The 14,872-nt window shown below is 38.7% G+C and overlaps 1 protein-coding gene across 2 annotated transcripts in view; it reads left to right on the forward strand.

The window, feature by feature from the left end:
* The window catches only part of ahcyl2b (adenosylhomocysteinase like 2b), a 40,459-nt gene that overhangs the window by 14,236 nt on the left and 11,351 nt on the right, over nucleotides 1–14,872 (forward strand). The window contains exons 1-4 of one of the 2 annotated variants that reach the window (XM_048154762.1): nucleotides 9,107–9,252; nucleotides 12,466–12,574; nucleotides 12,846–12,989; nucleotides 13,387–13,487. In XM_048154762.1, the coding sequence (XP_048010719.1) occupies nucleotides 9,202–9,252; nucleotides 12,466–12,574; nucleotides 12,846–12,989; nucleotides 13,387–13,487 (405 nt within the window). In that variant the 5' untranslated portion in view covers nucleotides 9,107–9,201. Of the gene's footprint in view, nucleotides 1–9,106; nucleotides 9,253–12,465; nucleotides 12,575–12,845; nucleotides 12,990–13,386; nucleotides 13,488–14,872 lie in introns of those variants that run through there. The other variant, XM_048154761.1, reaches the window with a different exon arrangement.

Genomic DNA, 14,872 nt, shown 5'->3' on the forward strand with positions numbered 1-14,872 from the left:
AATCACTTTTATGCCATTTTCCAGTTATTTACCATAGCATGAAAATAATTATCAACTTATCATCAGTATCTGTCAGAATTGCAATATCCGTGGATGATTAGTGCCTACACCATTCCCAGTTTCAAAAGTTAAAATTTTTTAATGAATTGAGAATATGTTCTGTGTTTTGGACCACACTTTTTATAGGGTTTTTATTACCATAGCATGTCTGTAAGGGTGTGTTCACTGCAGCCACATTTTTGGGTTTGCAATTACAACTTTCACTGTGAGTCTTGTAAGAACCTACTCTATAGCAGAGGGCATGAGAACGACACATCATGTAGGCTGGTATCGACATTTCTGCATTTCTTTATTTTTTTTCCTCTCCACTACTACATTTGAATCTCCATATCCAGAGGCATTCGTCTCAGAAATCTTTGTTAATAGCAGGATGTGGTATCGAATGGCTCCTCCAGAAATCATCTGAATTTGGCCATGGGGTATCTGACCGCCCCCTAACCCTTTTGCAGCTGAGCTCCTTGCGTAGGTGGATTGCTTTTATACATTCACAGAACAAGTGCAGAGTATGAAGACATGTATTAGACAGAATGAAGCCCTCTTTATCCTTTTGTTGTGATAAAACCATGTTTTTTTTGTGTTTTAGCCTTGAACTTTACAGGAGGTAGAGCAAGAAACAATTTATGAAGAGGTAGACAGTTGTATTTCCATCACAATCCTTTACACTGACTTCTGTTTACCAATACTGACAAAGTTCGAACAGACCCTTCAACTAAGGTTAACCTCTGTGCTTCAGAGTGGAAAAATCCACATAAAGTTTAGATGCTTTGCACTGCTTGAGTGCTTTTCAACACTTCATTGTAAGAAAAGGTCAAACTCCTTGCCAAGCCCAGTGATATATTGCCCTTGTACGAAAACAATCCTATTATTTTGTGGCTGAAGGATACGAAGAAAAAAAGGAAGGGCTGAATTTCAAGAAATGGTAATCAAATCTGTCAGGTACGTTACGTGTTGGACGCCGAACACTTGAGCGCACATGTCCCACAATGTGATTCGTCATCCGAGCAGGAAGCAAATTACCTGTCACACCTTTCAGTGTTCTTTGCCACACGGTTGCTAGTGTTGGATCGTCTCTTTGAAATGTTCTTGAATTATGGATAGTCTCTGTGTACCTTCTGTTAAGCCAGTGTATTAAATTAAAGTGGACCCATTGTGCCCTTTTACAAAGTCTTAATTTTGTTTTTGGGCTCTACTTGAACAGGTGTTCATGCCTGAATGTTCAAAAAACACCTTATTTTTCACACATTTTACATTGTTGCAGCACCTCTCTTTCCAGTCTGTCAGTAACGCTCTGGGCTGCATTTCTCAAAAGCATCGTAAGGAGATGGTAGAACCATTTGCACCACTCTCTACAGTCAACTTAGCTCACAATGCTTTTGAGAAATGCAATTAGTTCCTGTCTCTATGAAGCCCCTCCTTCTGAAAAGTACAGTGTGCTCTGTAGGGGTGACCCTGAAAAGTCGACGATTCGAATCTTCGATAGGAAGAGCCTGATTCGACTACCAATCTCACAGTCAAATCGTCGCAGAGGTGTTATGAGACGAGATATGGGGGCGCTCAATATCTGATTTTACACAGACATACCGGTTCTTTCCCAATAGGTTAACATACAGCCTATTATGTTAATACTATAAATAAAAATGTGAAAAGAAAGAAGCTTTTAATAAATAATTTTAATGTGCGTGAATAAATCCAACCTGTGACCGATTTTAAGTTTCACTTCCATGATCCGTGACCGGCAGATGAGCATCTTTACGGCAGGGATTAAATCTTCAACAATGTCTGGGATAAAGTGTAGAATTGGATGCACTTTGAAATGGTAAAAGATGATCAAAAAAACGTATGATGCAAGTTGTGCCAACAGCTCATGTCCTATACAACTCAACGACAAACACTGCGGTGAGCTTCTGCCGGCCTGTCATCGAGCTGACTATAGCGCGCTATTTGAAAAGACTCAAACGGACACAGGCAGATCGCGTGAAAGACTGGATTTTTGTCTCTCAATCAGGTAGGGTAGCTACAAGTGATTTCAAACTATTTCAGCCTAATGTAATTTGATTTTTGGATGCTGTGAATGTTTAGCTAAAAAGACTGCCACTCCAGTTTAGCGTTTATTGTCTCTGCAGTTAAAAAGACAAGTTGACAATAATTTCTTTAATTTTAATTTATTTATTGATCACTCTGGGTTATCTAATTTAACTATTTCTGGCTTGTGTTTTGAATATATGTTCCCCTGCACTTCAGGCATTTTGCAGTTTGACTTGATCATATTTCATTTTTTTAAATAGGCTATTTTCATTTATTAGAACGGTATATTCTGTTCTAATTCAATTCTGTAAATTAATGTTTGATAAAATATATATATATATATATATATATATATATATATATATATATATATATATATATATATATATATATATATATATATATATATATAATTTTTTTTTTTTTTTTTTTTTTTTTTTTTTAATTAAATTAATTAATTTTTTTGTTTTTTGGTGCATCAGTGTTGCGCTGTAGAGCTAAAGCTTGCCCGCACAGACAATTTAGCCGATGTAATTTGATTTGCCGACATATGAAATGTATCTATCTGCAGTGTGGCCTTTCTGCAGTTATTAATATATATTTTAAAGTTTATTGAGCCAAAATGTTTTTATTCATTTTCTTCTATATCTTTGAGAGTGTTCTGCACATCGTGGCTGTGAATGTTTATCCACATTGCCTTTCATTTGTTTAAAAAAGATAAAATCATTGTCAGTTTCGTCTATCACTTGACAGGCAGTTTGGCCGGTTTATAGAAAGATGTTTCTCTGTGCTGTGTGTGAAAGAAAATAAAAGCTGTCTTAAGCCGCGGGTAGACTATATCCAGGCCTTAGCCTACTTCATTTTCCATGTCCCGCTCCATCTCGTACACAGTTCAGCGTGCGAACCTTTCAAAGTCCGTGTGCACTCTCTAGTGGACTGCTGTTTTTCAATTATGATTCGACTATCAGTCGAATATAGGCAATCTGATTCGAATCGGATTCGACTATGTAAATCCGTAGTCGAGGACACTCCTAGTGCTCTGATTGATTGGCTGGACCAGTGTTTTGATTGGTCAAGTGCTTTGAGTGTGTTTGGGGAAACGTCACGCCTTTTTACCATAACCGCAAATTTCAACACACTAATAACTAACTCAACCAGGCCCCGCTCCTTTTTTGTGTATGTCTTGGGTGGGAATTATTTAAATGAGGAAAATTGTGCTGTGTTCGTTCCTGGACAGTGCAGTTCAGAAACAGTGCTCACTGATATAGATAGAAAGAAAAGTTGAAAAAGCATAATAGGAAACCTTTACATTAAAACATTTTGGTGGAAGAACATTCCCAAGTGGCTATACTTCTCAACTTGCCTGGAGCTAATTTGTCTGATTTATTATTTGAGTCATGTGAACGTTCGTCGCAAAAGCTCTTTCTCGGGTTAAGTGTCCTGAGATGATCCTCGGTGTCTGTTGCACAAGGCTCTCTCATTTCTGGTGGCGTCATTAGTCAGAGCGGGCCGCCGTGTTGTATTACGTTACCCACGATACCCTTCATACTCCAAACCCTGTCTGGGAGTCACTTTATGGCTTGTAAAGTTTGTGGCTTAGGAGTGAATATGTGAGGATGAAGACTGTGTATGAAGTGAGAAATCACAGAGCTGCAGATCCGTGTTTGTCACAGCAAAGGCATTAGGCTTTAAACAATTGAAGCAGTATATGCAAAGAACTAGTGACTTAAAGGATTAGTTCACATCAGAGTTATAAACTTCCTGATAATTTACTCACCCCCATGTCATCCAAGATGTTTGTCTTTCTTTTTTCAGTCGACGTATCATGTGTGACCTTTCCAGCATGATTACGTAATGCATGGAGCATCGCAGAGCTAGTGCAAGATGAGCATTTGTGGTTAAAAAGTATATACATTTTTATTTATTTATTTAGAAAATTATAATTTCGCTATATAAGACCGTTATTCCTCGTCTGGGATCTTGTAGAGCTCTTTGAAGCTGCACTGAAACTGCAGTTTGGACCTTCATCCTGTTGAACCCTGTTTAAGTCCACTATATGGAGAAAAGTCCTGGAATGTTTTCCTCAAAAACCTTAATTTCTTTTCAACTGACGAAGGAAAGACATGAACATCTTGGATGACATGGGGGTGAGTAAATTATCAGGAAATTTGAATTCTGAAGTGAACGAATCCTTTTAAGTTCTTAAGATCTTTGTTGTTTTATGATGCGGTTGTGCACGACAGCAACAAATGATAGTTAACAACACATTGTAATAAAGAGCCATATTTATTGACATTTGTTTGTATGAATGGAAAAATTTACATTTTGAATCATATTTTAAATCAGAGATGCTGAAGTATATAATGTTGACAAAATAGATTTTGCTGATATAAAATTCAGCAACACACTTTTTATTACTACATTTATGCATTTGGCAGGCACTTATCAAAAGCAGTTTTAATTGCATTCACATCTTTCAGTTCATGCATGTTATTTTATTGCATTATATTGTTACATTTTTCAATTCATGCATGTTCTATGATGTTCTATTTTGTTATAAGGAGTTATATTGTTCAGGCTGCAGCACTCAACAAAACACAAGACAAAAAAACTGACTCGTGAATCTCTGTACACACATCTTTCCACAGAGAACAAATTTAATGATTCTCCAGAGATGTTCAGGACCACAGGCTGACGTTGCTGCCGCCCTGTAATGAAAAGCTCAGGGGGTGAGAAGGAAAAAAAGGTTGTTTTTTTTTCCTCCGGAAAGCTATAACTCATTGCTGTCTTCTGCAGAAAAAGCTTTCAATCAATTTTCGATTTTTGACACTCAAGTGACTCCATTATTGTGTGCTCGGGAGCGAAGTGTGTCTGGGTGGCTATAAGTACTTTACCTTTTTTTGCTGTTTGGCCTAGTCAGAGCACTACAGTTTTTGTATGGTTCGTCAGTTGTCTTTTGGAGGAAATGTTTATCTTATCCTGTACAATTATTCTCCACTCAGACCTCAAGTCTATCTTACATCGGTTCTGACATCCCTGGTGATAAACGTCCTTGTTCCGTACTGTGATTATGTAAGAATGTGTGTGCATGTGCAACCTTTTGTCCCGGAGTGAATTCTAGACTATCATATCTCATGAAATTTCCATTACAAGTGTCCTTGTTTATTGTCTCTGAGCTCGGCATGACGATAGGAGACTTTTGAAACGTTGCTTGCTGGAGTTTGCACCTCTACCCTGCAGAGAGTTCTGTGTTCAAAGTCTAGGAGATCTACTACACTAACTGTATAATTAATGTAGGCCTAAACTCTTATTCTCTTCTGCATACCTCTGCCTGTAACAATACCGTCTATGTTGCTAAGTAAATGAAAGCATTACAAAATTCTTCTTTTGAGTGTGCCACCATTATGCCAATGCAATTACCAGCTTGTACCACAGCAGTCTAAATAAACAATTCCCCTGGCACCCGAGCCATGGCTTTCATCACTGTGACTGGAATCTAAAAGGGTCACTGCAGGGTCATGGATGAGCCGGCTTCTGTTTTGGCTCCTTTTCTGCATCCACACTTACTTAGGACTGGAACTGAAGATGTAAACCATTGCTGCATGTTGATTTGCATTCATTATTTAGTTTTTATTTGCTTCAAAATTAGCACACATCTATAATGTATGGAGCAGTAAGATAACACGGATGTTGGGGAGACGATTATACCATGAGTGTTTGATATCTGCTACATGCTGTTTCACTTTGTGATGCATGGTAATATGGAAGGAAACTCTCAAAGAAATCAGAACAGAAGTGGTCGAAAGTGGACAAAAAAGACAGACACATAAAACACACATTAAATGGGAATGTGTCTCCCTCGTCTGCTTGTGATTCGATCGACCAAAACGCATCTTAATAACAGGGCCTTGGTCAAAAGTCTTTTTAGTTTCTATTGTATTAGTCTTTTTTTTTTTTTTTTGTAATGTTTGCATTTTCTTATGATGGATGCTTAATGTTGTCTTGGCAGGCAGCTCACTGGGGTTTAGAACAGAGCCACATTCTAATGATTATCCTCAAGTAACATTAGAAAAGTGATTCAGCGTTTCAACAAATGAGCAATGAAGTCATCAGCACCCTGCAGCACGGCTGTGTTTGCGTTCATTGCGGAAGCTCTCACCGTGAAAAACAGGCTAGAGCTGGACTATGAACACTTGGACATCCGTTCACAGGAAACATGACCGTTTTCCCCGCTCTGATCTTTAATCATCAGCTCTCAGCAGTGTCACTGAAATGTACCGTTAACGTGATTCGAATGTCTCTCTTTTTTCTCTAGTTCTTTCTCTCTTTCTTACATAAGTGATCTCTTTTCATGGAAGTGCTGCTCATGTGGCCTGAATCTCTCCTCCGGTAACATACGGCCTTTGTGTCATTCTCAGAAATGGAGCTTTTTTGCCTCCTGTTTAATACATAAATCCATTCATATTACCTCTAAAAGATTAAAATACCTCTTTTACTTTTGGCAAAATGTTCAGCGTCAATTTAAAAGAGGACGTAATGGCACAAAGTGCTTTGTTTCAGAATATGATTATCCTAGTGTCCTTTTGTTTGGATGATGAGCTTTTCCTATTGCATAAATTTTGTTTTTGCTTTTCTTAGATATCCAAGAAACCCAAGGACTTTACATTTTATTTTGTTCTTTAAATAAACCAGCTGCCTTTACAGTGATATTAGACTGTGCAGACATTGTCTAATTAGGAACAAGCATAATGCAAAACCACAGATGATTTACTGAATTTGCACACTTGCAATGTCTTAAGCAGAACTGTGTCTGCTAAGACGACGGTATAATGCAAAGCAAGTTGTGACATGAGGTGCTGCACCAAGCATAAACATAAACCAAAGCATCTTCTATGGACATCTTTTCTTTCAGTTCAACTACATAACTAATCTTGTTAGGTTAGTTAACATTGACATGTTTATAGCAAGCTGCTTGAATAACATCACATTTGGTTTAATGCCACAAATACTTAAGTTTGTACAACAGGACCGCATATTTGCAACACTTTGACCAAGCATTTGTATCTGTATTTGCATACTTGTAGTGTGTTTCTGGACTTAGAGTAATGTACAGTATGGACATTTACATTTATGGATTTGGTATGCACTTTTATCTGAAGCAACTTAAAGGTACACTATGTAACTTTTGGCCCTCTAGTGGTTAAAAAAACTGCATGAATTTTGCGGAAGAACATTGCTTTGGCTCTGCGTGACTGTACGGATGAATATGGTTATCCTGCTGTTCATAAAACATTCACTACTAGACTTAAGAGATATAACCAGTTTTGATGAAAGGATCTCAAGCTGACTAGCTGATTACGTTACTGTAGCTAAACTCATTGATAGGCACAGTACTTCCTTGAAAATAAATTCCAGCACAGCGCTACAGCAACCATAATGAAATAGAATAGATAATGCTTTGCTTTACAATAAACTGATATGGCAATTTATCTGTTAAATAAAATTCCTTAATCACCTTTTGAGTAGTAAAAACGTCCATCTCCGTGTCGCTTTTACAACATTTCAAATCCCTTAGTTCTTGCCATCTCTGAAAAGCCAAGCCAATGTTGATTCTTGTTTTATTACGAGCTCTGTTGCATTCTCTTTTTTTCCCCCCAGCAGACTCTCCTCTGTTTCGGCATTTATTTAAAATGGTGATTCCCCGTAGGTTGGAGATTTACCGGCTCCATGTCAACCTTTCTCGCTCGTTGTGACAACTAACCTATGCCAGATGCGCGTCAAAGTAGCCGGAGCAACTGTCCTCTATTTAACGATATGACGAGACACACACGAGCGAGTGATGTATATATGCAATTTCCAGTGAAAACCATCCCGCTCGGTCTGTTATAATAGGATTACCATAGTAAATCAGATAAAAATATGTTTTGGAAGAAGGATTGATGTATGGACTCATTGTTTGATTTTAGTTCATTTTGAACAAAAAAAGATACATAGTTTACCATTAAATTGTATTCAAGGTACACATTTTATCACTTCTTGCTTTCCCTGGGAATCAAACACCTGACCTTGACATTGCTAGTGTCAAACGCTACTGTTTGAGCTTCATTAAGTCTTTAAGTGTATTTAAGCCATTCTGTTGTGCACCTTTTTTCATCACCAGAGTGCACCAACCCACAAAAGACTGATAATTGTTCTCAAATATTTGACTTTCTAAACTCCCTAGATAAAGCAATGTGTGATCCAGGTCTGTGGGAAAGGTATGAAGTCATACTGGGAAGATGTTTTCTAACCACACTTGTAATACAGTTCACAAAGAAAGAGCGAGGCAAGTGTCATGATGAGGTACTCATGCGGTACGGAGCAGATGTTTATCGTTTATAATTGGAGCATCTGTTGTCCAACTGAACTAATTGGTTTTTATTTCTATAAAAAACAAAACAAAATGACAGTCGTGGCTGTGCTGTGGTGGCCAAGTAATGTCTATTGCCTCCGTTTTCATAAGTGGACTATCATAAAACATCTGTCAGCAATTTGTCTGCTTTACAATGTTGAAGTTTTTGTAAAGTCTTGGCATATTTTATTTGTTAGAGGCCGACAGTTGATAATCAACAAGCTAAACTTTTGTCCGTGACGCTGATGTTAGCCATAAAGGTGAGGTTAAAGAACTCAAAACATGCCAGAGTAATTGTCCCTCCAGTACATCTGATCTTTCCCAACCTGGTCATATATTTTGTGACCAGGAAAACACAAAGAGCCCTTTGTCAAGGCCAGTGGTGGCGGTGTATGTGTCCTTGGCATATTCCTTTATCTTGAGCATTAGATGCAGTAATCGCCTCCTAAACCACCACCCCTAAAATCCTCCACAAACACACACACACACATGCACATTTTGCCAACTTTGACCAGAATTGTTCCAGCCTCTAAACAATTAACAATTAAAAGAGAGATGCACAAAAACCCCCAAAGGGAAACAGTCTAGCATTGTGCTACGAAGGCCATGGAATCAGTTCAGACCGGCCACGTGTAAAGCTGGTATAAAAGTCCACATCCTTTGTGCCAGCCCCTTCCCTTTTAGCACTCTGTTTCTTTCTGTTGCTTTTCTCTTCCCTTACTGCCATGCTGAAGAAAAAGAAGGATGGCGAGATCTCCGAGCACTCAGTTAAGAAGGTAAGAGGGGAGAAAGCGAGGGTGGTCTTCAGGCTTTCCTGGGGGTTGTAAGCTTAACCTTCTGTAATAAAAAAACGTCCCGAGCCATCTGTGTGCTCAGCGTGGATTAGCAGGGGGGCAGAGTGTGTCTTCTGTCGAGGAAAGCGACAGGGGGTCCAACGCAATCTCTTCTCAGCATTGCTGACCCCTGTTAGACTTTCTGGTGCAAATGCAAATTCAGACCGCTTTCAGACCTGGCTAATTTGTTTTAGAACATGGTGCGTTTTCTCTCTTAGTTCGGTTTGTTTAGGCCAGGGGTGTCCAATACTGCTACTGGAGGGCCACTTTCCAGCTGCGTTTACCTCCAACACACCTGCCTCGAAGTTTCTTGTGATCCTGAAGACTAGGGCTGCCCTCTAATAGTCGACTAAATGTTAATTGACTAGAAGAGGCTCAGTCAACCAAAATTGTATTAGTCGGTTAGTCGCAGAAAAAAAAACTCCACAGGAAGTGGCAAAGTCACTCAGTCCGTGAGGGACAGATCGCAGGAAATTCAAACATTCGCCTATCATCCATCGACCTCAAATATGGCTTATCATTTGAAACATGCAAGTAGTAGCAACTTTACATGGCTGCTTAATGGTAACCTAGATAAATGTGCGCTATTATATGCGCTGTTATATATCCAAGTGTTCATACGAAGTGTGGAAGGCAGCTAAAGCATATAGCGTATCACACGACATGGAGGCGCCAGCGCAATCACTTGCATTTTTTCAGCGTAAAATATTTTTGAGTAATACATCATTCCTAACTGTAAAGGGTCTACTTTTATGTGTACACTCACAATAACAACAAAACGTTGTGCTTTGTAAAATTTTCTTTCTGCTGTCTCAGTCTCCCTGAATAGCAGTGCGTCACATAAATGAACCCAAACTCAGCGTATAGGCTACTTGCCTATCTGTAGAAAGCTTGAAACATCTTCTTTTAAACAGCGCTCGAGTTCAAAATTTAGTTCTCTTTTGTGTTTTCTTGCGCTTGAATGGTTTAAAATCACTTGAATGTTTAAACTGCCAGGACACGTGCAAACAATAAACTTTCGCTCCATGATGATTAAACTTTGCAACTATCCATGGTGCCTGACCCGAAACTTCATATTTGCAAGACTGCTGCCCAGACAAAGCAGTCATTCCCACTCTAACTGATAAATTATATACATGAATTTTATTAGTTAGAGCAGTAATGACGGCTGTATTTGTGTGTGACACATTTTGGTATGCTTTGAAGCAACCATACCAAGAAGAAAATGCAACATTATAACAATTTAGGTCCCAGTTTCTGAATAAAGCATACAATCTACAGGTCTGAAAATGGCCCCAGTATTATGGTTAAATACAGATCCTGGTATTAATTTACCCAATTTTTGTGTGTGCACCAACTGTATTGATATTGTGAGTCGGGTTTCTTTGCAGAATTGCTTTCGTTTGTGGATCGCTCCAATTCAGATATGATGCTCATCCAGTTTTGGAGCAGAGGTGTGGTTTTAGATGCGTGTATCCTGGAAATGTGATTGTGCTCCATATTTCTCACTGAATCTGAGCATCCTGAGCTTTTTCTTATCAGATGCTTTTCATGTGAGTTAAACATTCCAGTACAGTCCTTCGGCCAGCGATAAGAGAGAAACAGGTGCCAAACTGAAGTTCACACAGTCTGTGGGTGTTTGTTTCACTGTAGCGCTATTGTTGCAAAACCACTGCGAGTGACAATTGCATTGAAGTGCTTTCGGGCACAACGATGTGTTTGTGTGAATCAAGGTCTGTGAGTCAGTCAAAGCCTTACACTGATCTGCATAACTGTGTTTTACTCATGGTCTAAAAGCCAACCATCCATCCATCCTGGAAACGGCACATCCTATAGCTTCAACCTAAAGTCTGAAGATTAATCACTGTGATCACTCAGTACATGGTTGATTGAACTCCGATATGGCACGGGGTTATGTAATAGTCGTGCTTTTAAAAATCTCTTGATGGAGCGGGGGGATTTGAGGCTTACTGTTGAGTCAGATAATAAAGTCAACATGAGATGACTGCATCACGCCATAATCCTCTCACGGTTCCTCTCTGCAGGCGACAGCTGCCGGGCCATTAATAGTAGTTTTACCGACACGTCTACGATGAGCTCTCAATGGTTTCCACTACCTTTCCAGACTTTCAGGGAGAGTAGCTTAGTGGTGGCCGACTACACGCATAAGGGATGCTGATGCAGTTGTCGAGGTTATGATAATGAAATTATAACAAAAAACCTGCCTAACTGTGGGGGAAGTACCTACCTGGCAGGTCAAATTGTGTAAAAGATTAGGACGGGATCTTGATTTAAAAGATTTACTTCTCACTTTCCTAGTAAAGGCTGATTCCCTGTATTCTGCTTAATATGTGAATTGTACCATTGTGTTCAGGCTGGCCATTGTTTACATACAACATTGACACTTCCTGTGGTAATAGGCACACTGTTAAGCATTATCACAGAGTATTACAGCTCAGAAAATCAGAAAACAGTTCAAAGATCAACTTGGGGTGAAATCCAACCTCATCAAGTTGTTCTTGTTGTTTAAGTATATATACACACCATTTTTTATTTAGCAAAGTTGCATTAAATTGTTCTAAAGTGACATTAAAGACAACAATATTCTGCAGCACAACTGTTTTCAACATTGATAATGTTTCTTGAGCAGCAAATCAGCATATTAAAATGATATTCTTGTTATTACTGAATGTTTGATTAAATACATGCAGCCTTTTGAGTAAAATATCTCTGAAGTATATCCCCATTCATATTTACATTTTTTTAGCACATCAGGGTGACTAGGATCATAAAATTGTCCAACTATGACTTGCTGTTATAAATATAAATATGAGGAAACACAAAGGCCAAATTCCCTTAATCATCCATCATACATGGATGATTAAGAGATCATATTTACAATTTTGGCCATGACTGTATGTGTATATATGTGGTTGTTGTTGTTGTTGTTGTTGTTGTTGTTGTTGTTGTTGTTGTTGTTGTTGTTGTTGTTGTTGTTGTTGTTGTTGTTGTTGTTGTTGTTGTTGTTGTTGTTGTTGTTGTTGTTGTTGTTGTTGTTGTTGTTGTTTAACAATTCAGTAGCTTTTACATATCTCACCCTGAAATTTTCTCTCTCTTGTCCTGCCCTCGTCCTTTTTTTTTTATTCTTTATGACAGATCCAGTTTGCAGACCAGAAGCAGGAGTTCAACAAACGTCCCACCAAGATTGGCCGCAGGTCTTTGTCTCGCTCCATCTCACAGTCTTCTACAGACAGTTACAGCTCAGGTATGGCATTGTACAAGCACCAAAACGCACTGTACACTCACATGCACATGCTCCGTTAAACCTCAGTCAGGTGGGCTAATTTAAATAAAATGTGTTTTTACCATGCGTCAAGGGTTATATGTAGTGAGTCATGTGAACAAAGGCTTTCCTGTGTTGGTTCTGGCAGGGCTCTTCAGGAGGATTACATTGATAAAGCAGAGTACAGTATAGGAGGGGAAGTGAAATCTACATTCCTTTACATACTTTTTTTCTTTATTATTCCCTTCTTCAGCCGCCTCGTACACTGACAGCTCCGATGACGAGACATCTCCCCGCGACAAGCAGCAGAAGAACTCTAAGGGCAATGGAGATTTCTGCATCAAGAACATCAAACAGGCCGACTTCGGACGCAGGGAGATCGAGATCGCCGAGCAAGGTGAGAGGGTCCCTGTGTGCTTTGATATTTAGCATGTGCCGACAAGCTATAACTGTTTTTATGAGCATGACAGCTGATTGCGTAATGCCGTTGTCTTCAGGCCTGTTAAAATATTAAGCCATTGGTATTTGTTTATGTGTGAAGTCAAAGTGTGTGTTGTGTGAGATCAAGTGAAGCATGTTTTGATGTTCTTCCTGTGATACTGAGAGGCCATATGTTCACAGCAGGCCGCCCCCTTCGGCCTCTGTAACCACTTGGCCAAATACTCCATTGTGCACTCACACACAGCCTGTTTTCAAGGTTTAAAATTCTTTCTAGATAATCAAGGATGTTAGCATGTTTATTTTAATGTTATAGGCATGTGTTAATGATTTATTTGTGTATTTTTGTACTATAGAGATGCCTGCTCTCATGGCTTTGAGGAAGAGAGCTCAGGGAGAGAAGCCATTGGCTGGAGCCAAAATTGTTGGTTGCACCCACATCACGGCACAGACTGCTGTGAGTGTCTGTACACACACACACACACACACACACACACACACACACACACACACACACACACACACACACACACACACACACACACACACACACACACACACACACACACACACACACACACACACACACACACACGATAATGCACCATATACTTGAAGACCTCATGTTGACTTAATTTGTTCTTAAATTAAACTAATTAAATTTAATTACACTATAATTCCAACACCCTAATCCTACCTCTAACACCTTTTGGGACATTATTTGCCCCATTTAGCAACCTTTTTACTGTCTATACGGGTACGTTTTAAGAGGTATTACTTTATTTGAGAGGGTGTTTTAAAAAATAATGCTCAATTTTTGACAGCAGACTGACATCTGTATTTAATAGGGCCCATTTTATTTTTTCTCATTTTATTTTTTCTCAAATTTTATGGATATGTAACTTGATGGTAAATAGTGGTAATCGAATTAAGGCATTAAACATAAGGCATTAATCTTTTTAAATGTAATAAAATTAAAACGAAGTTCGCTTTGACACATTCAGTCGCGTCAGAGAATTGTTTGTTCGGAGTATTTTGTTTTGTAAACTCTGCAGTGTGATGGAGAGTTTCCAAAGAAACTTTTGTTAGAAACTTTTGAAAGATTTATCTGACAACTGTATTGGGTCTGACAGCAGCTGCATCACAAACCATAAATGATGTCATATTACTTTGTGTGTAAATGACAGTTTTATATGGATAATGTTTTCAAAACACTTGCTCACCCTCAATAGGGAGTGGGCGTTGATACTGTTTTCTATGCAGTTAGGTTAGCCAGTCATAACAGTGGCCATTTACTGACAAGCCTTAAAGGAGTCGTTGCTTAAAAATGGATCATTTCAGTCAGAGGGTCAGAATGACGACTGAAAGTAATTATTTTTCTGCATACAGTTGTTTTTTGTGCAATAAACTTTATTAACATTATAAGTGAACCTCAAGGAACATTAAAATAAAGACCTCTTTAACTTAAACCAAATTTTTGGCATGTTATACTGGAGACCTTTGAGTTTCTGTGTGTATCTGACTAGGGAGGCAAAATTCCAGGAATTTTCAAAGATGGAAACTTTCCATGGGAATATATGGGAATTAACAGGAATTAATGGGAATTAAAGAGAACAAACTGGAAATTTGCAAAATTGCAGGTTTGCCTATAACAGGGAACGTAATGAACTTAAAACTTGCAGCAAAATCTTGGTTAAAACAACCAGATTTAATGCAAATTCAGCTGAATTTCCACCCTACACATTCCTCAACCTAAAAAAAACGATAAAAGCCAACATGATGTCAGTGAATCACGTTAGGTCACTGTTTTGGCCGAGGCTCGCTCGCGTCACAATGGAGTAT

Source organism: Megalobrama amblycephala, linkage group LG14 (genome assembly GCF_018812025.1).
Source record: "Megalobrama amblycephala isolate DHTTF-2021 linkage group LG14, ASM1881202v1, whole genome shotgun sequence".
Taxonomy (NCBI): Eukaryota; Metazoa; Chordata; class Actinopteri; order Cypriniformes; family Xenocyprididae; genus Megalobrama; species Megalobrama amblycephala.